Here is a 24,557-nt window from a genome sequence, read left to right as displayed (position 1 = left end):
TCTGTGTCCCCCTGACCTGTGGTTCCCTCTGTCCCCCAGGTGTAGCGCCTGGGACATGCCCGTGTCCCCTCTGTGTCCCCCTGACCCGTGTCCCCTCTGTCCCCCCAGGAGTGCAGCGCCCTGGGGACATTCCCGATGCCCCTCTGTCCCCCTGACCTGTGTCCCTCTGTCCCCTGACCCGTGTCCCCTCTGTGTCCCCCCCAGGAGTGCAGCGCCCTGGGGGACATTCCCAATGCCCTCCTGTGTCCCCCTGACCCGTGTCCCCTCTGTGTCCCCCAGGAGTGCAGCGCCCTGGGGACATGCCACCCATGTCCCCCTGTGTCCCCCTGACCTGTGTCCCTCTGTCCCCCAGGAGTGCAGCGCCCTGGGGACATTCCCAGTGTCCCCCTGTGTCCCCCTGACCCGTGTCCCTCTGTGTCCCCTGACCCGTGTCCCCTCTGTCCCCCCCAGGAGTGCAGCGCCCTGGGGGACATGCCTAGTGTCCCCCTGTGTCCCCCTGACCCGTGTCCCTCTGTCCCCCCAGGAGGCACGGGGACATGCCCAGTGTCCCCTCTGTGTCCCCCTGACCCGTGTCCCCTCTGTGCCCCCCAGGAGTGCAGCGCCTGGGGACATTCCCAATGCCCCCTGTGTCCCCCTGACCCGTGTCCCCTGTGTCCCCCTGACCTGTGTCCCCTCTGTGTCCCCCCAGGAGTGCAGCGCCCTGGGGACATTCCCAATGCCCCCCGTGTCCCTCTGTCCCCCTGACCCGTGTCCCCTCTGTGTCCCCCCCAGGAGTGCAGCGCCCTGGGGGACATTCCCAATGCCCCCCGTGTCCCCCTGACCCTGTGTCCCCTCTGTCCCCCCAGGAGTGCAGCGCCCTGGGGACATGCCCAGTGTCCCCTCGTGTCCCCCTGACCCGTGTCCCCTCGTGTCCCCCTGACCCGTGTCCCTCTGTGTCCCCCCCAGGAGTGCAGCGCCCTGGGGGACATGCCCGGTGTCCCCTCTGTCCCCCCCTAACCCGTGTCCCCTCTGTCCCCCCCAGGAGTGCAGCGCCCTGGGGACATTCCCAATGCCCCCGTGTCCCCCTGACTGTGTCCCTCCCCCAGGAGTGCAGCGCCCTGGGGACCATGCCTGTGTCCCTCGTGTCCCCCTGACCCGTGTCCCCTCTGTCCCCCCCAGGAGTGCAGCGCCCTGGGGGACATGCCCGGCTCCTTCGTGCCCACGGTGACGGCCATCACCACCAGCCAGGACCTGCAGTGGCTGGTGCAGCCCACCCTCATCTCCTCGGTGGCCCCGGGGGCTCCGATGGCGCAGCCCCCGCCCCCCCTCGACCCCTACGACCTGCCCGGACCCAGCTACTCCACCCCGGGCCTGGGCGCCTCGTGGGACCCCTGGCCCCGACCCCCGCCCGGGCTCCTCGCGCCCGCCCCTGCGCAGCCGCGACGAGACGGTGAGGGGGGCGTGGGGGTGCGTGGGGCACATGGGGGGGCGTGGGGACATGGGGGCGTGGGACATGGGGGGGCGGGGAGCTCGGGGACAGAAGCGGCAGGAGCTTGAGGGACGTCACAGGTGGTGACACCTCGGGGACAGGGAGGGGACGGCAGCGAGGGGGACATCGCAGGGGCTCGAGGTGCAGGGGGACACCGCAAGCGGTGCCGCCCTGGGGACAAGGAGGGCGGTGGCACCTCGGGGACATCGCGGCTGGCGGTGCCACCGCCGCCCTCCCCGCGCCGTCGGGGGGCATCGCGGGGCAGGGGGGCTTTGGGGACGCGGAGGGTTTTGGGGACGCGGAGGGTTTTGGGGTCGGGGGCGCGGCAGGAGCTCGGTGCCGGGGGCCGTGGGGACGCGGTGGCTGCGGGTGACAGTCCCGTCCCTTCGCAGCTGACGCCGGAGGAGGAGGAAAAGCGCCGCGTGCGCCGCGAGAGGAACAAGCTGGCGGCGGCCAAATGTCGGAACCGGCGCCGGGAGCTCACGGACCGGCTGCAGGCGGTGAGCGGGGACACTGGGGACACTGGGGGACACTGGGGGACACTGAGGGACACTGGGACACCCCAGGGGGAAATGGGGCGGTGGGGGTGGTGGCGATGTCCCCACGCCCGGGGACACGGCAGGGGGCGGGTTGGGGTCCGTGCGGGGCGGGCGGTGGGGGACAGGGGTGTCCCCAGAGCCACGGGATGCTGGAGGGGACGAGGAGGAGGAGGAGGAGGAGGATGGCGATGTCCTCGGAGCTGGGGACATCTCGGGGACACGCAGCCCCCGGTCCCGGGGAGCTGGGGACACCAGAGGGGGACAGCAGCGCGTCCAGAGCCGAGGGGTGGTGGAGGGAGTGAGGATGAAGAGGATGATGATGATGATGATGATGATGATGATGATGGGGAGCTGGGGACAACTGGGGGACAGGCAGACCCTGGTCCCAAGGAGCTGGGGACACCAGACGGGGACAGCAGCGTGTCCAGAGCCGAGGGATGGTGGAGGGAGTGAGGATGAGGATGAGGAGGAAGATGATGATGATGATGATGATGGGGAGCTGGGGACATCTGGGGGACAGGCAGACCCTGGTCCCAAGGAGCTGGGGACACCAGATGGGCACAGTGGTGACACCAGGGCCGGGGACACTGGAGAAGAGGATGATGAGGAGGATGAGGAGGATGAGGAGGATGAGGAGGATGAGGAGGATGAAGATGATGAGGAGGATGAGGATGATGAGGAGGATGAGCAGGATGAGGATGATGAGGATGATGAGGAGGATGAGGGTGATGAGGAGGATGATGAGGAGGATGAGCAGGATGAGGATGATGAAGATGATGAGGATGATGAAGATGATGAGGAGGATGAGGGTGACCTCAGAGCTGGGCACAACGGTGCCCCCAGGCCCAGGGACGCTGCAAGGGGACAGTGGCATCCCTGGGGACGCCAGAGGGGACAGGCCAGTTTGCCCTTGGTCGGTCGGGGCCGTTGGAGGGAGGGGACAACGACCCCAGGACTTGGGGACCTCGTAGGGGCACCCTGGGGGCGGTGGCACCGCGGGGGACCGAGGGCGTCCCCAGAAGTTGGGGACACCAGAGGGGACAGGCTTGGTGACATCAGAGGGGAGGGGACACCTTGGGCTGTCCCCAAGCTCCGTGGCCCCAGAGGTGCCACCCAGCCCCTCCAGCGCTGTCCCCACGCTCAGTGACACCAGAGGGACCCCCAGAAGGACCCCCAGGGCTGTCCCCAGGCTTAGGGACACCAGAGGGACCCCCAGAAGGACCCCCCAGGGCTGTCCCCACGCTCAGTGACACCAGATGGACACCCAGAAGGACCCCCAGGGCTGTCCCCACACTCAATGACACCAGAGGGACCCCCAGAAGGACCCCCCAGGGCTGTCCCCACACTCAGTGACACCAGAGGGACCCCCAGAAGGACCCCCAGGGCTGTCCTCAGGCTCGGGGACACCAGAGGGACCCCCAGAAGGACCCCCAGGGCTGTCCCCAGGCTTGGGGACACCAGATGGACACCCAGAAGGACCCCCAGGGCTGTCCCCACACTCAGTGACACCAGAGGGGACACTTAGCAGTGTGACAGAGTAGGGATGTCCCCGGAGGAGCCCGCGGGGCTGTCCCCAGGCTCAGGGACACCGGAGGGGACACTCAGGGATGTGGCAGGGCCAGGGATGTCCCCAGAGGAGCCCAAGGGGTTGTCCCCACCCTCGGTGACACCAGAGGGGACACTTAGAGGTGTGGCAGAGCCAGGGATGTCCCCAGAGGAGCCCAAGGGGTTGTCCCCACCCTCGGTGACACCAGAGGGGACACTCAGGGATGTGACAGAGCAGGGATGTCCCCAGAGGAGCCCACAGGACTGTCCCCACCCTCAGTGACACCAGAGGGGACACTTAGAGGTGTGACAGAGCCAGGGATGTCCCCGGAGGAGCCCGCGGGGCTGTCCCCACACTCGGGGACACTCAGGGATGTGGCAGAGCCAGGGATGTCCCCAGAGGAGCCCACAGGGCTGTCCCCACCCTCAGTGACACCAGAGGGGACACTTAGAGGTGTGGCAGAGCCAGGGATGTCCCCAGAAGGACCCCCAGGGCTGTCCCCACCCTCAGTGACACCAGAGGGGACACTTAGGGGTGTGGCAGAGCCAGGGATGTCCGCGGGGCCGTCCCCACGCTCAGTGACTCTCAGCGACCCCCGAGCTGCCCCCCCCAATTGTGTCCCCACTCTCAGGGACCCCCCCGCGTGTCCCCACTCTCAGGGACCCCCCAGTTGTGTCCCCACTCTCAGTGACCCCCAGTTGTGTCCCCGCTCTCAGTGACCCCCCAGTTGTGTCCCCACTCTCAGGGACCCCCCAGCGTGTCCCCACTCTCAGTGACCCCCCAGCTGTGTCCCCACTCTCAGTGACCCCCAGCAGCCCTGTCCCCACTCTCAGTGACCCCCAATTGTGTCCCCACCTCAGTGACCCCAGTTGTGTCCCCACTCTCAGGGACCCCCAGTTGTGTCCCCGCTCTCAGTGACCCCCAGCTGTGTCCCCCACCTCAGTGGACCCCCGCAGCCCCTGTCCCCACTCTCAGTGACCCCCAGTTGTGTCCCCGCTCTCAGTGACCCCCAGCTTGTGTCCCCTGCCTCAGTGACCCCCCAGTTGTGTCCCCACCTCAGCGACCCCCAGCTGTGTCCCCACTCTCAGTGACCCCCCAGTTGTGTCCCCGCTCTCAGGGATCCCCCAGCAGCCCCGTCCCCACGCCCGGTGCCCCCACGCGTGTCCCCTCTCCCCCCACCCACCTGGGCCTGACTGCACCGCCCCCCGCAGGAGACGGACCAGCTGGAGGAGGAGAAGGCGGAGCTGGAGTCGGAGATCGCGGAGCTGCGCAAGGAGAAGGAGCGCCTGGAGTTCGTGCTGGTGGCCCACGCGCCCGCCTGCAAGGTCCCCTTCGAGGACGTGGGCGAGGTGAGCACCCCGGGCAAGGCGGGTCGCCGCCGCCGCCGCCGCCTTCCTGCCCCCGGCGCCGTTCCAGGGGCCCCAGGGCCCCTTCCCGGGCTGCTGCCTCGCGCCGGGGGTCCCCGCGGGACCCCCTAACGCGGCCCCCCCCGCGTCTCCGTTTGTGTTCACCCACCCAGAGGGAGCCGCGTGCGGAGCTCGTGCGGAGCCTCGCACCAGCGGAGCAGCGGCAGCGACCAGTCCTCGGACTCCTTGAACTCCCCTCGCTCCTCGCGCTGTGAAAACCCCCTGCCCCCGGGACAGCCCCCCACCCACCCCCGGCCCGGCACCCGACCCACTACCTCCCAAAAAAATTCAACAAAAACTAACCCAAAACCCCTACTCCGGCATATCTCCCACCTCCCTCTCCCACACCCCGAGCCGCTTTTTCGGGGGTTTTTTTTTAAGGGGGAGGTTTGAAGGTGATTTTTTTTTTCGTGGGGAGTTGAAGGGTTTTTTTGTGGTTTTTTGGTTTTTTTGGTTTTTTTTTTGTTTTTTGGGTTTTTTTTGGGGGAGAGAAGAAGGTTTGAAGGAGATTTTTGAAAAGGGTCGAAGGTTGGTTTTTTTGGGGGTTTTTTTTTGGTGGTTTTTTTTTTTGGAGGGGGAGAGGTCTGAAGGTGTTTTGGGCACCCGGACCTGGAGGTGGAGCCGTCCCGGCTCTTGGGAGGGGCCCGTCCCCAGTCCCTGCCGCCTCCTGGGGGTTCATCCAGCGTCTCTCTCCCCCCTCTCCCTCTGGAGGCGTCCCTGCCCCACTCCCAGCACTGGGAGAGGGTTCTCCGTCCCCTCAGAGGGGCCTGTCCCTCATTTCACGGGGCTCACCCGACGTCTCCCCCCCGTTGGAGACGCCCCCGCTCAACTCCCACCCGCCTGGGAAGGGGGTTTTGTCCTCCCCATCGCCCTGGAGGTGTCTGTGCCCTCTCCCCGCCGTCCCAGGGGACTCTCCAACCCCTTTGGAGGGGTCCCTGCCCCCTTCCCGGCACCTGGAGAGGGTCCCTGTGGTGCCCCTGTCACCTCAGAGGGGCCTGTCCCCCATCCCCACCGTCCTGGGGGGCTTCGTTCTGCACCTCCATCCCTTTGGAGATGTCCCAGAGTGATCCCAAACCCCCTCCTTGAGGGTCCTGGAGGCACCTGAGGTGTCCCAGCCCCATCCCAATCCCCCCTGAGGGTCCTGGAGGCACCTGAGGTGTCCCAGACTGATCCCAAACCCATCCTGAAGGTCCTGGAGGCACCTGAGGTGTCCCAGACTGATCCCAAACCCATCCTGGTGACACCTGACGTGTCCCAGACTGACCCCAAACCCGCCCCCGAGGGTCCTGGTGGCACCTGAGGTGTCCCAGACTGATCCCAAATCCCCCCTGAGGGTCCTGGTGGTGCCTGAGGTGTCCCAGCCCCATCCCAAACCCCCCTGAGGGTCCTGGTGGCACCTGAGGTGTCCCAGACTGATCCCAAATCCCCCCCCGAAGGTCCTGGTGGCACCTGAGGTGTCCCAGACTGATCCCAAATCCCCCCTGAAGGTCCTGGTGGCACCTGAGGTGTCCCAGACTGATCCCAAATCCCCCCTCCTTGAGGGTCCTGCTGACACCTGAGGTGTCCCAGCCCCATCCCAAATTCCCCTGAAGGTCCTGGTGGCACCTGAGGTGTCCCAGCCCCATCCCAAACCCGTCCTGGTGACACCTGAGGTGTCCCAGACTGATCCCAAACCCGTCCTGGTGACACTTGAGGTGTCCCTGCCCCCCTCCTGACCCCTTGAGGGTCTCTGTGCCCCCTTGCCCAGGAGGGGTCCTGGTGCCGCCTCCAGCCCTTTGGAGACCCCTCCCCGCCGTGTCCCCCCAGTGTCCCCTCTGTCCCACTGGACACAGCCCCTGTCCCCTCCCCCTCGAGGGGCTCCAGGGGTATTTTCCCCTCCACGTGTCCAGGGGGTCTCCCACCCCCACACCGTGGGGTCCTTCAGCACCCCCATCGGAGCTGCCCCTCCTGTCACCCCCGGAGGGGAGTTTTGTCCCCATTTCCCCCTCGGGGGTCCCTGGGCCCGCAGGTGACCCCTCCGGGTCGCCCCCACCCCTGTGGGACCCTCGCGTGCCGTCCCTGCCCCCCAACTTCTCGGGGTCGCCCTCCAGGTGGTCCCTCTTTGGGACCACCCCCTATCGTCCCGTCGGGGTCCCCGGCGCCCCTCCAAGGGGGCCCGGTCCTGCTCGCCCTCGCCCGCCTGTGCCCGGCCGTGCCCTCCTCCCCCACCCCCCGCCTGTCCTCCCCTCCCCTCCCCCAGCTTCGCCGGCCTTGGCTCCGCCCTCCCCGGTACATAAATCTATTTTTGTTGCGCGGGAGATGTTTAATTTTTATTATTATTATAACGAGGATAATTATTGTCGCCCTGTGCCGTGTCTCGTCGTGCCTGTCTTGGGGACCCCTCCCCGGGGAACCCCCTGGGACCCCCCCCTGTCCGCGCTCGTCCCGCCCCAACGTGGCCAATAAAGCAGCTTCCAGCGGCTCCTCCTCGTGTCCTGTGCTGGGGGGCACTGGGGGGCACTGGGAGGGCACTGGGAGGGCACTGGGAGGCACTGGGAGGGCACTGGGGGGCACTGGGAGGGCACTGGGAGGCACTGGGGGGCTCTGGGAGGCACTGGGAGGGCACTGGGAGGCACTGGGAGGGCACTGGGAGGGTTCTGGGAGGCACTGGGAGGCACTGGGAGGGCAGTGGGAGGCACTGGGAGGCACTAGGGGGACACTGGGAGGGTTCTGGGAGGCACTGTGAGGGCACTGGGAGGCACTGGGAGGCGCTGGGAGGCACTGGGAGGGCACTGGTGAGGGCACTGGGAGGCACTGGTGGGGCACTGGGAGGGCACTGGGGGCACTGAGGCACTGGGAGGCACTGGGAGGCACTGGGAGGCACTGGGGGGCACTGGGAGGGCACTGGGAGGGAACACTGACGGGGGCTGTGGGGGTGAGGGTCCCCTGGGGATGTGGGGTGGGCACAGGGAGGGACGGGGGCACTGGGGGTCAGGACAGGGAGGGGGGAGGCCTTGGAGGGGGGGTGTCCTTGGGGACACGGGACACGCCCTTGGGGACACGGAACACCCGGGGACACGGGACACCCCCTTGGGGACACCTCCTGGGGACACGGGACACGCGAGGACACGGGACACCCCTTGGGGACACGGGACACTTAGGGACACGGAACACCTTGGGACACGGGACACGGGGGACACGGACACCTTGGGGACACGGGACACGCGGGGACACGGGACACCCCTGGGACACGGACACCTTGGGGACACGGGACACGCGGGGACACGGGACACGCGACACACACTTGGGGACACGGGACACCCTTGAGGACACGGGGACACCCCTTGGGGACACCCCTTGGGGACACGGGACACGCGGGGACACGGGACACCCCTTGGGGACACGGGACACCCCTTGGGGACACGGGACACGCGGGGACACCCTGGGGACACAGGACACCCCTGGGGACACCCCTTGGGGACACGGGACACCCCCTTGGGGACACGGGACACGCGGGGACACCCCTTGGGGACACGGGACACCCCTTGGGGACACGGGACACCCCTGGGACACGGGACACCCCTTGGGGACACGGACACCCTTGGGACACGGACACCCTTGGGGACACGGGGACACGGACACCGGGGACACGGGACACCCCTTGGGGACACGGGACACGCTTGGGGACACGGGACACGCTGGGGACACGGGACACCCCTGGGGACACGGGACACCCCTTGGGGACACGGGACACCCTTGGGGACACGGGACACGTGGGGACACGGACACCTCTGGGGACACGGGACACCCCTGGGGACACGGGACACGCTGGGACACGGGACACCCCTTGGGGACACGGACACCCCTGGGACACGGGACACGGGACACACCTTGGGGACACGGGACACGCGGGGACACGGGACACGAGGGGACACGGGACACCCTCTGGGGACACGGGACACCCCTGGGGACACGGGACACGCGGGGACACGGGACACCCCTTGGGGACACGGGACACCCCCTTGGGGACACGGGACACGCGGGGACACGGGACACCCCTTGGGGACACCCCTTGGGGACACGGGACACGCGAGGACACGGGACATCCTCTTGGGGACACAGAACACCCCTTGGGGACACCCCTTGGGGACACGGGACACGCGGGGACACGGGACACGCGGGGACACGGGACACCCCTTGGGGACACGGGACACGAGAGGACACGGGACACCCCTTGGGGACACGGGACATCCCTTGGGGACACGGGACACGCGGGGACACGGGACACGCGGGGACACGGGACACCCCTTGGGGACACGGGACACCCCCTGGGGACACGGGACACGCGGGGACACAGAGCACCCCTTGGGGACACGGGACACCCCTCGGGGACACCCCCTGGGGACACGGGACACGCGGGGACACGGGACACGCGGGGACACGGGACACCCCTTGGGGACACGGAGCACCCCTTGGGGACACGGGACACCCCTTGGGGACACCCCTTGGGGACACGGGACACCCCTTGGGGACACGGGACACCCCCTTGGGGACACCCCTTGGGGACACGGAGCACCCCTTGGGGACACGGGACACTCCCTGGGGACACGGGACACGCGGGGACACGGAACACCCGGGGACACGGGACACCCCTTGGGGACACGGAGCACCCCTTGGGGACACGGAACACCCCTTGGGGACACGGGACACGCGGGGACACGGGACACCCCTTGGGGACACCCCCTGGGGACACGGGACACGCGGGGACACAGAGCACCCCTTGGGGACACGGAACACCCCCTGGGGACACGGGACACCCCTTGGGGACACAGAACACCCCCTGGGGACACGGGACACGCGGGGACACGGGACACCCCTTGAGGACACGGGACATCCCCTGGGGACACGGGACACGCGGGGACACGGAGCTCTCGGTGACCAGGGTGGGGTGAGGCCACACGAAGCCCCCCTTGTCTCCCCATTGGCCCCCCCGCCTGTCAATCAACCGTGAAATGGGTGGGGCTTTTTTATCCTCACACCCTCAAAACCACGCCCACATCGCCACAAGCCCTGCCCCCCGCCCGCCCGCCTGCAGCTCCGCGAGCGACCCCCGGGGAGCCAGAGATGGGAACTGGGGGTCCCTGTCCCAGTTTGGGGTATCCCTCTCTCAGTTTGGGGGGGTCCCTGTCCCAGTTTGGGGGGGTCTCTCCCAGTCTGGGGGGTCCCTGTCCCAGTTTGGGGGGGGTCCCTGTCCCAGTTTGGGGGTCCCTGTCCCAGTTTGGGGGTCCTGTCCCAGTTTGGGGGGTCCCTGTCCCAATTTCGGGGGGGCTCCCTGTTCCAGTTTGGAGGGTCCTCTCCCAATCTGGGGGGTCCCTGTCCCAGTTTGGGAGGGGTCTCTCCCAGTTTGGGGGGGTCCCTGTCCCAGTTTGGGGCATCCTCTCTCAGTTTGGGGTCCCTGTCCCAGTCTGGGGGTCCCTGTCCCAGTCTGGGGGTCCCTCTCCCAATCTCGGGGTCCCTGCACAGCCCTGCTGCGGGGGGTGGGGGCTGTGCCATGTTTGGGGGCTCCCGGACCCCCCAAAGTCCCGCCGGTGTTGGGGGGTTCCTCTCCCCCCCGGTTTTGACGTCAGGGCGGGTGATTCACACCGGGGTTGGCACCAGGGGACACCCAGGACTCGCCACTGTCACCCCCTGGTGTCCCACCCCCCCAACCCCCCGGGCCCCCTCCCGTGCCCGGAGCTGCACCCGGGGGCTCTGTGCTGGGACACCCTCACCCCCGCGTGTCCCCGCGTGTCCCCATCCTGTCCCCATCCTGTCCCCGCGTGTCCCCATCCTGTCCCCGCGCTGTCCCTCCTGTCCCTCGCGCTGTCCTCCCGTGTCCCTCCCAGCGCCGGGGTCCCCACGGTGCCCCCCCGAGCCGCACCCACGGACCGTGAGGCCCCCGGGGGTCTCTGTCCCCTCGTGTCCCCTCGTGTCCCCATCCTGTCCCCACGTTGTCCCCACGTTTCCCGCACTGTCCCCTCCTGTCCCCGCGCTGTCCCCCGTGTCCCTCCCAGCGCCGGGTCCCCACGGTGCTCCCCTGAGCCGCACCCACGGACCGTGAGGCCCCGGGGGTCTCTGTCCCCCGTGTCCCCTCGTGTCCCTCGTGTCCCCTCTGTCCCCTCGTGTCCCCTCGTGTCCCCATCCTGTCCCCACGTTGTCCCCACACTGGGGTCCCCCTGTGCCCCCTCCCTCCTCGGTCCCCCCCGGTCCCCGCCCGGCGCTGCTGCTTCCGCCGCCGCCGCCGCGGCCCCGGTGGGGCGGGGGTGACACGGCCCGGGGTGACACGGCCCGGGGTGACACGGCCCGGGGGGTGACACGGTGACTCCTGGCCCCGCTCCCGCCGCGGTCACTTATTTTTAGCCGCCGGCTCTTCCTGGCCGGATCCCGACTATTCCTGACCCGGGGACCGGGGGACCCACCCAGAGCTCCCCCCATCCCGGGGCCTCGGCAGAGCTCGCGGCAGAGCGGGGGGACGGTGCCCTGGGGGTGGCCCTGGGGACAGCGGGGTGGCCCTGGGGACAGGGGTGGCCCTGGGGACAGGGGGTGGTCGTGCCCTGCGTGTGTCCCCCCTCCTCACCCCACCGTCTGTGCCAGGGATGGGGCGGGGCCGGGATGGAGCAGGCCATTGTCACCTCCCTGCTGTCCCCACCCCCCAGTGTCCTCAACCCCCAGTGCCCCCACTGAGGGGTCATTGTCACCTCCCTGCTGTCCACGCCCCCGTGTCCCTCCAGAGTGGGGCCATTGTCACCTCCCTGCTGTCCCCAACCCCCAGTGTCCCCAACTCCCCCATTGTCCCCTCAGAGTGGGGCCATTGTCACCTCCCTGTCCTAACTCCCCAGTGTCCCCCAGAGCGGGGCCATTGTCACCTCCCTGCTGTCCCCAACCCCCCCAGTGTCCCCAACACCCTGTCCGTGTCCCCCCGAGCGGGGCCACTGTCACCTCCCTGCTGTCCCCAACCCCCCCGAGTGTCCCCAACACCCTCCCCGTGTCCCCAACACCCCCCCAGTGTCCCCCAGAGTGGGGCCATTGTCACCTCCTGCTGTCCCCAACCCCCCAGTGTCCCCAACCCCCAGTGTCCCCAACCCCCAGTGTCCCCAACACCTCCCAGTGTCCCCCCACTGAGGGGCCATTGTCACCTCCCTGCTGTCCCCAACCCCCAGTGTCCCCAACCCCTCAGTGTCCTCAACCCCCCCGTGTCCCCCACTGAGGGGCCATTGTCACCTCCCTGCTGTCCCAACCCCCCAGTGTCCCCAACCCCCGAGTGTCCCAACACCCTCCCCGTGTCCCCACTGGGCCGTGTCCCCCTCCCCACGTCCCCCGTGTCCCCAAGGCCACCGCTCGCCTGGGTTAATTTACAGCATCGTTTATACACCGGGGGTCAGGACTGGGGGTCACACCCAGATTGGGGGCCCCCCAACACCGGGGGGTGGGGGAAGACAGACCCCGGTTTGGGGTCCGGCCCAGCCCTGGGGCAGGACAGACCCCAGTTTTGGGGCAGGACAGACCCCAATTGGGGGCAGGACAGACCCCAATTTGGGGGCTCAGCGCTGCCCCCAGCCCGGGGAGAGGCACCCAGCCCTCTTTGGGGGGCTCTGGGAGGAGGTCCCGGGGGTCTCAGGGGCGGGGGTCTGGGGTCTGGGGGCCTCAGGATGGGAATCTCAGGGTCGGGGTTCAGGGCTGGGGTCTGGGGGTCTCGAGGGCGGCGGGGTCTCAGGGCGGGGGTCTGGGGGTCTTGGGAGTTCTGGGCTGGGGGTCTCAGGGCAGGGGTCTCGAGGGTCTGGGGGTCTCAGGGCGGCGGTTTGGGCGTAGGGGTCTCAGGGCGGTGGTCTCGGGCATCTAGGCGGGGTCTCGGGGCTGGGGTTTGAGGGCTGGGGGTCTCAGGGTCGGTGGGTTTGAGGGCGGGGGTCTCAGGGCGGGGGTTTGCGGGGGCGAGGGGTCTCAGGCGGGGGTCTCGGGGTGGGGGTCTCCAGGGCGGGGTCTGGGGGCGGGGGTCTCAGACGGGGGTCGCGGGGCGGTGGTCTCAGAGCGGGGGTCGCGGGGCGAGGGTCTCAGAGCGGGAGTCGCGGGGCAGGGGTCTCAGGGCGGGGGTCAGGCGGCCCCCGGTGCGGGAGGTGCAGGCGGGGCAGGTGGAGGGCAGGCAGCGCACGGGCCGGGGCGGCAGCTCCGGAAGAACGTTCAGTGCCGGGCGGGGGGGCCCGAGCTCGGCCTCGGCCCCCACGTCTGCAGGACCCCTAGGATCTCCCGGCAGGGACCTGAGCCCGCAGCCCACGCGTCCAGCAGGGCGGCCACGTGGCGGCGGCTGCGGGGACACGGGGGGACACGGGGACAGGGACACGGGGACCAGGGACACAGGGGACATGGGGGATCAGGGGGACACGGGGGTCAGGGGTCAGGGGGAAACGGGGACAGGGGGACACAGGGGACACGAGGGGACACGGGGGTCAGGGGACACAGGGGGACATGGGGGACACGGGGGGACACGGGGGACACGAGGTCAGGGGACACGGGGACACGGGGGACAGAGGGGACACGGGGGGACACGGGGGACACAGGGGACACAGGGGACACAGGGGACACAGGGGGGACACGGAGGGTCAGGGGGACACGAGGGGACACAGGGGGACACAGGGGGGACATGGGGGACACAGGGGGACACATGGGGGACACAGGGGACACAGGGGACACAGGGGGACACGGGGACAGGGGGACATGGTGGTCAGGGGGACACAGGGGACACAGGGGACACGGGGGGACACGGGGTCAGGGGGACACAGGGGGACACAGGGGGCGTTGAAGGGGACATGGGGGACACGGGGGTCAGGGGGACACAGGGGGACATGGGGACACGGGGTCAGGGGACACGGGGGACACAGGGGGTCAGGGGACACGGGGGGACACGGGGGACACAGGGGACACAGGGGGTCAGGGGACACGAGGGACACAGGGGTCAGGGGACATGGGGGACACGGGGGTTAGGGGGTACAAGGGGGACACAGGGGACACCGGGGGACACGGGGGACACAGGGGGTCAGGGGGACAGGGTCAGGGGACACGGGGGACATGGGGGACACAGGGGGACACAGGGGATGGGGACAGGGTGGGGGCATGGGGGACAGAGGGACAGGGGGACATGGAAGGTCAAGGAGGGTCACAGGAGGGTTAGGGGGGACACAGGGGACACAGGGGGACACAGGGGGTCAGAGGGGACAGGGGGTCACAGGGGACATGGGGGGACACAGGGAGATCAGGGGGACAGGGGTGTCACAAAGGGGGGACACCATGGACAGGGGGACACGGGGGCATGGGGGACAGAAAGAACAGGGGGACATGGAAGGTCAAGGAGGGTCAAGGGGGATCAGGGGGTACAGGGGGACACAGGGGGACAGAGGGGTCACGGAGGGACAGGAGGACACAGAACACAGGGGGACACAGGGGACATGGGGGTGCATGGGGGACAAGGGGGACAGGGGGAACAGGGGGACACAGTAAAGGTCAAGGAGGGTAATGGGGACACAAGGGGACATGGGGGGACATGGGGGACATGGGGGGACACGGGGGTCAGGGGGGTCAAGGGGGTCAGGGAGGGACAGGGGACAGGGGGCAGTGAGGTGGGGGTCAGGGGTACCGGGCTCAGCAGGATGGGGCCCCAACCCCAGTCCAACTGGTCCCAGTTTCCCCAGCCCAACTGGTCCCAGCTCGGGGGTCCCCCGAGGTGTCAGGGACACCCCAGGACCGGGGGTGGGGAGGGGTGGGGAGGGGCCCTGGCGCGGGGCCGGGGCCCTTCCTGGCGTGGGGAGGGGCAGGGGCGGGGGCTGCCGGGAAGGGCCCGAGGCCACATCCGGTCACTGCTCCGGTCACTGCTCGGGCCCCGCGGGGACACCGCGTCCTGTCCCGTCCCTGTCACCCCAGTGCCACCCCCACGGGGTCCTGTCCCGTCCCTGTCACCCCAGTGCCACCCCTGTGGGGTCCCCACAGTGTCCCGTCCCTGTCACCCCAGTGCCACCCCCACGGGGTCCTGTCCCGTCCCTGTCACCCCAGTGCCACCCCTGTGGGGTCCCCATGGTGTCCTGTCCCGTCCCTGTCACCCCAGTGCCACCCCTGTGGGGTCCCCATGGTGTCCTGTCCCATCCCTGTCACCCCAGTGCCACCCCCATGGGGTCCCCACCGTGTCCTGTCCCATCCCTGTCACCCCAGTGCCACCCCCACGGGGTCCCACCCGTCCCTGTCACCCCAGTGCCACCCCCACGGGGTCCCTACAGGGTCCCACCCGTCCCTGTCACCCCAGTGCCACCTCTACGGGGTCCCCACGGTGTCCTGTCCCATCCCTGTCACCCCAGTGCCACCCCCAGGGTCCCCACGGTGTCCTGTCCCATCCCTGTCACCCCAGTGCCACCCCCAGGGTCCCCATGGTGTCCTGTCCCATCCCTGTCACCCCAGTGCCACCCCCAGGGTCCCCACGGGGTCCTGTCCCATCCCTGTCACCCCAGTGCCACCCCTGTGGGGTCCCACCATGTCTGTCCCATCCCTGTCACCCCAGTGCCACCCCCACGGGGTCCCCACCGCATCCTGTCCCGTCCCTGTCACCCCAGTGCCACCCCCAGGGTCCCCACGGGGTCCCACCCGTCCCTGTCACCCCAGTGCCACCCCCACGGGGTCCCACCCATCCCTGTCACCCCAGTGCCACCCCCAGGGTCCCCACGGGGTCCCACCTGTCCCTGTCACCCCAGTGCCACCCCCACAGGGTCCTGTCCCATCCCTGTCACCCCAGTGCCACCCCCACGGGGTCCCACCTGTCCCTGTCACCCCAGTGCCACCCCCACAGGGTCCTGTCCCATCCCTGTCACCCCAGTGCCACCCCCACGGGGTCCCACCGTGTCCTGTCCCATCCCTGTCACCCCAGTGCCACCCCCACGGGGTCCCACCTGTCCCTGTCACCCCAGTGCCACCCCCACGGGGTCCCACCTGTCCCTGTCACCCCAGTGCCACCCCCATGGGGTCCCCACCACGTCCTGTCCCGTCCCTGTCACCCCAGTGCCACCCCCAGGGTCCCCACGGGGTCCTGTCCCATCCCTGTCACCCCAGTGCCACCTCCAGGGTCCCCATGGGGTCCCACCCGTCTCTGTCACCCCAGTGCCACCTCTACGGGGTCCCCACGGTGTCCTGTCCCATCCCTGTCACCCCAGTGCCACCCCCAGGGTCCCCATGGTGTCCTGTCCCATCCCTGTCACCCCAGTGCCACCCCCAGGGTCCCCACGGGGTCCTGTCCCATCCCTGTCACCCCAGTGCCACCCCTGTGGGGTCCCACCATGTCTGTCCCATCCCTGTCACCCCAGTGCCACCCCCACGGGGTCCCCACCGCATCCTGTCCCGTCCCTGTCACCCCAGTGCCACCCCCAGGGTCCCCACTGAGGTCCCACCGTCCTGTCACCCCAGTGCCACCCCCACGGGGTCCCACCCATCCCTGTCACCCCAGTGCCACCCCTGTGGGGTCCCCACCATGTCCTGTCCCGTCCCTGTCACCCCAGTGCCACCCCCACGGGGTCCTGTCCCGTCCCTGTCACCCCAGTGCCACCCCCACGGGGTCCCACCCATCCCTGTCACCCCAGTGCCACCCCCAGGGTCCCCACGGGGTCCCACCTGTCCCTGTCACCCCAGTGCCACCCCTGTGGGGTCCCACCATGTCCTGTCCCATCCCTGTCACCCCAGTGCCACCCCACGGGGTCCCACCCAGCCGTGTCACCCCAGTGCCACCCCGTGGGGTCCCCGCACCCACCGGACGTCGGGGAAGTCCCTGGCCAGGGCCCCGACCTCGATCTGCAGCGCGGCCGTGTCCTCCAGCACCAGCAGCTCCCGCAGCCGCGGCACCACCGAGTCCAACCACGGCGACGCCGAGTCCTGCGGGGCCGGGCGGGGGTCAGGCCCACACCCCGGGGTGGGGGGCACATCCAGATCCAATGGGTGGGTGACGTGGCCCATGGATGTCACCTCAACTCAACACCCAACGATGGGAACCTCAACTCAACACCCAATGATGGGAACCCCAACCCAACACCCAACGATGGGAACCTCAACTCAACACCCAACGATGTCACCTCAACTCAACACCCAATGATGGGAACCTCAACTCAACACCCAACGATGTGAACCTCAACTCAACACCCAACGATGGGAACCTCAACTCGACACCCAACAATGGCAATCCCAACTCAACACCCAACGATGGGAACCTCAACTCGACACCCAACAATGGGCACCTCAACTCAACACCCAACGATGGGAACCTCAACCCGACACCCAACGATGGGAACCTCAACTCAATACCCAAAGATGGGAACCTCAACTCAACACCCAACGATGGCAATCCCAACCCAACACCCAAAGATGGGAACCTCAACTCAACACCCAACGATGGGAACCTCAACTCAACACCAAACCCGTGGGCATCGCGCCCCATCAATGTCACCTCAACTCAACACCCAACAATGGGAACCTCAACTCAACACCCATCGATGTCACCTCAACCCGACACCAAACGATGGCAACCTCAACTCAACACCCAACAATGGGAACCCCAACTCAACACCCATCGACACCTCCCCAACTCAACACCCAACGACGGCAACCTCAACACCCATCGATGTCACCTCAACTCAACACCCAACGATGGCAACCTCAACCCGACACTCAGCCCGTGGGCCTCGCGCCCCATCGACCCCACCCCAACCCAACACCCAACGATGGGAACCCCAACCCGACACTCAGCCCGTGGGCACCGCACCCCATCGACCCCACCCCAACCCAACGCCCAACGATGGGGGGGGTCTCACCAGGCGCGAGAAGAGCTCCCGGGCTGCCGGGCCTCGTCGCCCGAGCCGGGCGGCCACGCGGCACGGGCCTTGGCCGAGCGCAGACCAGGCGGCCCTGCAGCAGCGGCCGCACGCGTGCTCGATGAGCACCCGCCGGTGCAGTTCGCTCACCAGCACCTGCGGGGAGGGTCAGTGGGGGGCACGGGGGGGCTCTGACCACCCCCCCAGCGGTGCCACGGCCCCCCCACCTGGTGGGGCTCGGGTGCAGCGGGCGCAGCGTCTGCGCGAAGCCGGTGATGAGCATCACGATGGCGTCGAAGGCGTCGGAGCTCGAGAGCCACTTGCGCTTCATCAGCTTGCCGAAGTAGGGCTGGGGGGGAGCGGGAGGGAGGGGTGGGGAGGGGTCCCAGTGCCCCCTGGGGGGCACCCCAGGGCGGGCACAGGGATGGGGGGAGGGCACCAGGAGTGTCGCACCCTGGGCGGCACCGGGTTGGCACCCAGGGGTGGGTACGGAGACCCAACGGCTGACAGTGGGCCATGGGCGTCACCCAACCCAACACCCGACCAATGGGTGTCACCCAACCCAACACCCGACTGATGGGTGTCACCCAACCCAACAACCAACCAACCAATGGGTGTCACCCAACCCAACACCCGACCAATGGGTGTCACCCAACCCAACACCCAACTGATGGGTGTCACCCAATGGGCATCACCCAACCCAACACCCAACTGATGGGTGTCACCCAACCCAACACCCAACCGATGGGCATCACCCAACCCAATACCCAACTGATGGGCATCACCCAACCCAACACCCAACTGATGGGTGTCACCCAGCCCAACACCCAACCAATGGGCGCCATGTCCCATGGGTGTCACCCAGCCCAACACTCAACCAATGGGCGCCACCCAACCCAACACCCAACCGATGGGTGTCACCCAACCCAACACCCAACTGATGGGTGTCACCCAACCCAATACCCAACTGATGGGTGTCACCCAACCCAACACCCAACCAATTGGTGTCACCCAATGGGCATCACCCAACGGGCATCACCCAACCCAACACCCAACCAATGGGCGCCACGTCCCATGGGTGTCACCCAGCCCAACACCCAACACTGGGAATGGTGTCCCATGGGTGTCACCCCACACAACACCCAACCAATGGGCGCCATGTCCCATGGGTGTCACCCAGCCCAACACCCAACCAATGGGCACCATCTCCCATGGGTGTCACCCAGCCCAACACCCAACCAATGGGCACCATGTCCCATGGGTGTCACCCAGCCCAACACCCAACCAATGGGCACCATCTCCCATGGGTGTCACCCAACCCAACACTCAACCAATGGGTGCCATGTCCCATGGGTGTCACCCAACCCAAAACTCAACCAATGGGTGCCATGTCCCATGGGTGTCACCCAACCCAACACCCAACGCTGGGAATGGTGTCCCATGGGTGTCACCCAATCCAACACCCAACCAATGGGTGTCACCCCACCCAACACCCAACGCTGGCCCCTGTCACACCTACGGGTGTGTCCCCCACCCCTCCCGGGGGCACCTTGAGGTCCTCGAAGAGCGCTGGGTGAGGAGGTGGCGCAGGCGCGGGTGACGCGGTCCAGCGCGGCGTGGGCCTGGCGCCGCGGCTCCTCGCTCTCGGGGTGCCCGAACTGCGCCAGCCGCTCCGCGAAGGCCCTGCCGGCACCGGGGGGTCAGGGGACCCCGGGGACACGAGGGGGACGACGGGAGGCGGGGGGCTCACCTGAAGGGGGCAGCAGTTGGCCAAGGCGATGGCGCGGGCGGGGGCACCGTCTGGGGGCGGCGTCACCGGGGCCTTCCAGGAACCGCTCGACCTTCCGCTGGAAACTGGGGACAGCCCAGGCACCACCGGGGGACGGGGGGTGGGGACATGGGGACATGGGGGACATGGGGGGACAGGGGACAGGGGACAGGGGGACATGGGGGACATGGGGGGACATGGGGAGGACATGGGAGGGACATGGGGACATGGGGGACATGGGGGACATGGGGGACATGGGGACATAGGGACATGGGGGGACATGGGGACACGGGGGGACATGGGGACACGGGGACATGGGGACATGAGGGGACATGGGGACAGGGGGACATGGGGACACGGGGGACATGGGGAATAGGGGACAGAGGGACACAGGGGACATGGGGACACAGGGACATGGGGAACCCGGGGGACACAGGGAATGGGGGTCACGGGGACAGGGGGACATGGGGAATGGGGACAGGGGGACACAGGGGACATGGGGACACCGGGGACAGGGGACATGGGGAACCCAGGGGGACACGCTTCAGTGTCCCCTGTCCCCCATGTCCCACCTGTGCAGGAAAGGCCACCAGCACTCCCAGCAGACCGTGGGCCATGTCCCGCCCGAACTCGGGGTCACCTGGGGCTCTGTCCACGTGTGCCCGCAGCAGCTGGGGGGACACACATGGGGACACCGTGGGGACACAGCCACCCCCAGCGTCCCTCGGGGCTCCCTGAGGTTGGGGGGGGCTCTGAGGGGTTGGGGGTGCCCCGGGGGGGTCGTACCCCCGTGACCCGCGTGGCCAGGCCCTCCTGCAGGTCCTGCTCGGTGACGTCCTCGGGCCAGGTGTCCTCGCTGAGCTGCAGCTCCTGCGCCACCGCCACCTCCAGCTTGGCCTGGGGACAAATTGGGGGGGGGGACACGGTGGGGACACTGCGGGGACAGCAGGGGGACAGCGGGAATGGGGACAGCAGGAATGGGGACAGAGGGAATGGGGGCAGCGGGAATGGGGCAGCAGGAGTGGGGACAACGGGAATGGGGACAGCGGGAATGGGGGCACCGGTGCCACCGCGTCCCCCACGGCGTCCCCACCCCAGTGCCACCACAGCGCCCATCCCAGCACCACTGCTGTGGCCCCCTCCCGTGCCCCCACCGTGCCCCCGTGTCCCCATCCTATCCCCCGTGTCCCCACCCAGTGCCCCCCGTGCTCCCCGTGTCCCCATCATGCCCCCTGCCCCCCGTGCCCCCATGCCCCCTGTTCCCCCGTGTCCCCATCATGTCCCCCCGTGTCCCCATCATGTCCCCCGTGTGTCCCCACCGTGCCCCCCGTGCGCCCCTGTGCCCTCCCATGTCCCCCCGTGTTTCCCCCATGTCCCCTCATGCTCCCCCGTGTCCCCCGTGTACTCCCCGTGTCCCCATCATGTCCCCGTGTCCCCCCGTGTCCCCCCGTGTCCCCATCATGTCCCCCGTGTCCCCCACTCCGTGTCCCCGTGTCCCCACCATGTCCCCACCCGTGTCTCCCGTGTCCCACCTCGTGCCCCCCGTGCCCACCTTGACGGCGGCGATGCAGGAGCTCTCGAGGTCGCGCTGGGTCTCGGGGGCAGGAGGGGTCCCAGGGCCTGTGCCCGCAGCAGAGCCCCCACCTCGGGTGCCCCAGCACCTCCTGGGAAGTACGGACCCCTGGGTGTCAGGGGGCACCCTGAGGGAGCGGGAGAGGGTGTGGGGGACACGGGGTGTCCCAGTGGGCTGTGGAGGGTCCCGTGGGTGCTGGGGGGTGCTGGGGAGTCCCATAGATCGTGGTTGGGGGAGGTTCAGAGGGTCCCTCAGGTGTCACAGAGTGCTGGGGGTCCCACGAGGGCAGGGGGTAGCCACAGTGCTGAGGAATGGGGGGCAGATGCTGGGAGGGGTCCCACAGGCGCTGGGGAGGGGGAGCTCGGGGGGTCCCAGAGGTGCCAGGGGTGTTTGTGGGGGATCCCAGACGTGCCAGGGGTGTTTGGGGGGGATCCCAGAGGTGCCAGATGGGCCTCAGGGGTCCCACGGGTGCTGGGGAGGGTCTGGGTGGTCCCAGGAGTTCTGGGAAGGGCCTGGGTGGTCCCACGGGTGCCAGGGAGGGTCTGGGTGGTCCCACGGGTGCCGGGGAGGGCCTGGGTGGTCCCAGGAGTTCTGGGGAGGGTCTGGGTGGTCCCAGGAGTTCTGGGGAGGGTCTGGGTGGTCCCAGGAGTGCTGGGGTGGTCCCAGGAGCGCTGGTGTGGTCCCAGGAGCGCTGGGGTGGTCCCAGGAGCGCTGGGGCGGGGCCGGGGGTGGGTGGGGGTCTCACCTGGGGTAGGCGTTGCTGTGCCAGTCGAGCAGCAGGTACAGGTCGGGCACGGGCAGGGTCTCTGGGCCAGCGCCCGCAGCTGCTGGGCCAGCGCCCGGTGGTAGCCGCGAGCGTAGACCCCAGCGCGCCGTACTCGGGGGTAGGCGGGGCCACGTGGCTCCGCACGACCCCAGGTCGCCCACGACCCGCGCGGCCAGCGCAGCCAGCCGGGCCCCAGCCCCCGCCCGGGGCCACCTGGGCCAGCCGCTCGCTCGCCGCCCTCGCCACCGCCTCGTGCCAGCGCCGCCGCAGCGCCCGCACTGCCCCGGGCGGCTCCGGGGATCCGCGCGTCCGCCGCCTCCTCCTGCTCCAGCACGGCCACCACGGCGCGCAGCGGGCCACCGCTCGCCCCGCGGCCACCGCCTCGGCCACCACCGCCCACAGCTCGGCCAGCAGCGCCCGGTACAGCAGGGCCACGTCCCGGGCCCGCCGCCCCCGCCCCCGGGCGTCGGCGACGGAGGGGGACACGGCCGGGGACGCAGGGGGACACGGGCGGGGACACGGAGAGGGACGGGGACAGGGCGCACTCGGCCTCCAGGGCGATGATTTGGGCGTCCGCGGCCACCAAGTCCCGCCGCTGGATCAGCTCCAGGATCTCCAGCACTGCGGGGGCGCCGCGGGCAGGGGGTCACTGTGTCCCCTGTCCCCGTGTCCCTTGTCCCCATGTCCCCTGTCCCCGTTGTCCCCTGTCCCCGTTGTCCCCTGTCCCCGTGTCCCCTGTCCCCGTGTCCTCGCGGCCCCGAGTCCCGCGTCCCCGTCTCCATCCCCTGCTGCCATCCCTGTCCCGACGCCCTCATCGCTGTGCCCGTGTTCCCAAAGCCCCCCTGTGTCCCCCATGTCCCCATCCCCGTCCCAAAGTCCTCAACCCTGCCCCCCTGTCCCTGTCCCCCTGTCCCTGTCCCCTGCCTGCACCCCGTGTCCCCACATCCTCACGTCCCCAAATCCACTGTCCCCATCTCCATCCCCGTCCCCACGGCCCCAAACGATCCCCACGTCCTTCTGCCTCTCCCTGAGTCCCTCATGTCCTCCTGGTGTCCCCAGCCCCCTGTATCCCCCGGTGTCCCCCCGTGTCCCCAGCCCCCTGTGTCCCCGGTGTCCCCCTGTGTCCCCAGCCCCCGGTGTCCCCCCGTGTCCCCAACCCCCTGTGTCCCCCGTGTCCCCCCGTGTCCCCAACCCCTGTGTCCCCCCGTGTCCCCCCGTGTCCCCAACCCCCTGTGTCCCCCGGTGTCCCCCTGTGTCCCCCGTGTGTCCCCGTGTCCCCAACCCCCCGTGTCCCCCGGTGTCCCCCCGTGTCCCCAGCCCACCCTGTGTCCCCCGGTGTCCCCCGTGTCCCCAATCCCCCTTTGTCCTCCTGGTGTCTCCAGCCCCCTGTGTCCCCCCGGTGTCCCCCGGTGTCCCCCTGTGTCCCCAACCCCCTGTGTCCCCCAGGTGTCCCACGCCGTGTCCCCAGCCCACCCTGTGTCCCCCGGTGTCCCCCGTGTCCCCAGCCCACCCTGTGTCCCCAGGTGTCCCCCAGTGTCCCCAGCCCCCTGTGTCCTCCTGGGTGTCCCCCCGTGTCCCCAGCCCCCTTTGTCCCCCCATGTGTCCCCAACCCCCTGTGTCCCCCCACTGTCCCCCGTGTCCCCAGCCCCCCGTGTCCCCCCGGTGTCCCCCGTGTCCCCAGCCCCCGGTGTCCCCCGTGTCCCCAGCCCCCGTGTCCCCCCAGTGTCCCCGGTGTCCCCCGTGTCCCCAGCCCCCGTGTCCCCCTGTGTCCCCCACTGTCCCCCCGTGTCCCCAGCCCCCCCGTGTCCCCCCGGTGTCCCCCGGTGTCCCCAACCCCCGGTGTCCCCCGAGTCCCCAGCCCCCTGTGTCCCCTGTGTCCCCCGGTGTCCCCCGGTGTCCCCACTCACCGGACAGCGGCTCCTCTCCCTGTACCCGTCCCGTTCCTTCCCCGCGCCGTCGGCTCCGGTTCCCGCCGCGTCCGCCGCGTCCCCGGGGGTTCCCTCTCCCGGGGGCTCCGCTCCGCGCCCCGCTGTCCCCACGTGCCCAGGGCCAGGCGCAGCAGCGACCCCCGCTTGCCGCCCCCCTGCTCGTCCTGGGGCCGCCGCGGGACCCCGAGTCCTCGGAGCGGCGGCGCGCAGGGAGGGTCCCGGGGCGGCGGGCGCGGCCGAAGGGCCCCGAGCTGCCCCAGGTGGCCCCCAGCTGCCCCCAGCCCTGCCAGCCCCCGAGGGTGGCGCGGCGGCGCCGGCGGCTCTCGGGGTTCTCCGCGAAGGGTCCCCGTCCCCGACCCTGCCCCCGCCCCCGTCCGGGAGGTCTCGGGGCAGCGGCATCGCCGCGGGGGCTCCGGGGGCGAGCGCGGACGGGGGGACGCGCAGAGACGCCCGGTTGTCACCCGCGGGGCAGGGACACTGGGACCCCGGCTGTCACCCGCGGGGCAGGGGACACGCAGGGACCCCTGGCTGTCACCCGCAGGGGGGGGGACACGCAGGGACCCCCGGCTGTCACCCGCAGGGCAGGGGACACGCAGGGACCCCCGGCTGTCACCCGCAGGGGGGGGGACACGTGGCCCCTGGGGACCCGCGCGGTGCCCGCGGCGGTGGCACTGGTGGCACTGGTGGCACTGGTGGCACTGGTGGTGGTGGCGTTAGC

General features: G+C 69.5%; 2 protein-coding genes across 2 annotated transcripts; one reads left to right on the top strand and one right to left on the bottom strand.

Annotated features, from left to right (window-relative positions):
- Positions 1 to 1,085: 1,085 nt before the first annotated feature.
- On the top strand, positions 1,086 to 5,352 carry FOSB (FosB proto-oncogene, AP-1 transcription factor subunit; the record flags this gene model as incomplete). The annotated part of the gene is given in 7 exon segments (XM_050331060.1): positions 1,086 to 1,357; positions 1,360 to 1,407; positions 1,410 to 1,429; positions 1,861 to 1,968; positions 4,765 to 4,935; positions 4,937 to 5,089; positions 5,092 to 5,352. Coding segments are annotated over 7 exon segments (1,033 nt in total), but the record flags the coding sequence as incomplete, so codon positions are not given.
- Positions 5,353 to 13,152: 7,800 nt separating this feature from the next.
- On the bottom strand, positions 13,153 to 24,238 carry EXOC3L2 (exocyst complex component 3 like 2). Its single transcript, XM_050331059.1, is given in 26 exon segments — positions 13,153 to 13,276; positions 16,751 to 16,872; positions 17,805 to 17,871; positions 17,873 to 17,916; positions 17,919 to 17,965; positions 18,036 to 18,153; positions 19,354 to 19,370; positions 19,373 to 19,390; positions 19,393 to 19,494; positions 19,560 to 19,612; positions 19,614 to 19,665; positions 20,153 to 20,243; positions 20,359 to 20,469; positions 21,125 to 21,168; positions 21,171 to 21,253; positions 21,891 to 21,945; positions 21,948 to 22,013; positions 22,016 to 22,057; positions 22,060 to 22,115; positions 22,117 to 22,212; positions 22,214 to 22,268; positions 22,271 to 22,388; positions 22,390 to 22,532; positions 23,819 to 23,895; positions 23,897 to 24,090; positions 24,197 to 24,238. Coding segments are annotated over 26 exon segments (2,037 nt in total).
- Between the last annotated feature and the right edge of the window lie 319 nt (positions 24,239 to 24,557).

This window comes from Myiozetetes cayanensis, unplaced genomic scaffold, assembly GCF_022539395.1.
Source record: "Myiozetetes cayanensis isolate MyiCay16 unplaced genomic scaffold, myiCay2020 scf471, whole genome shotgun sequence".
In the NCBI taxonomy this organism is placed as follows: Eukaryota; Metazoa; Chordata; class Aves; order Passeriformes; family Tyrannidae; genus Myiozetetes; species Myiozetetes cayanensis.
The sequence above is the reverse complement of the archived record's forward strand: the minus strand, read 5'-3'. Positions and strand labels throughout refer to the sequence as shown.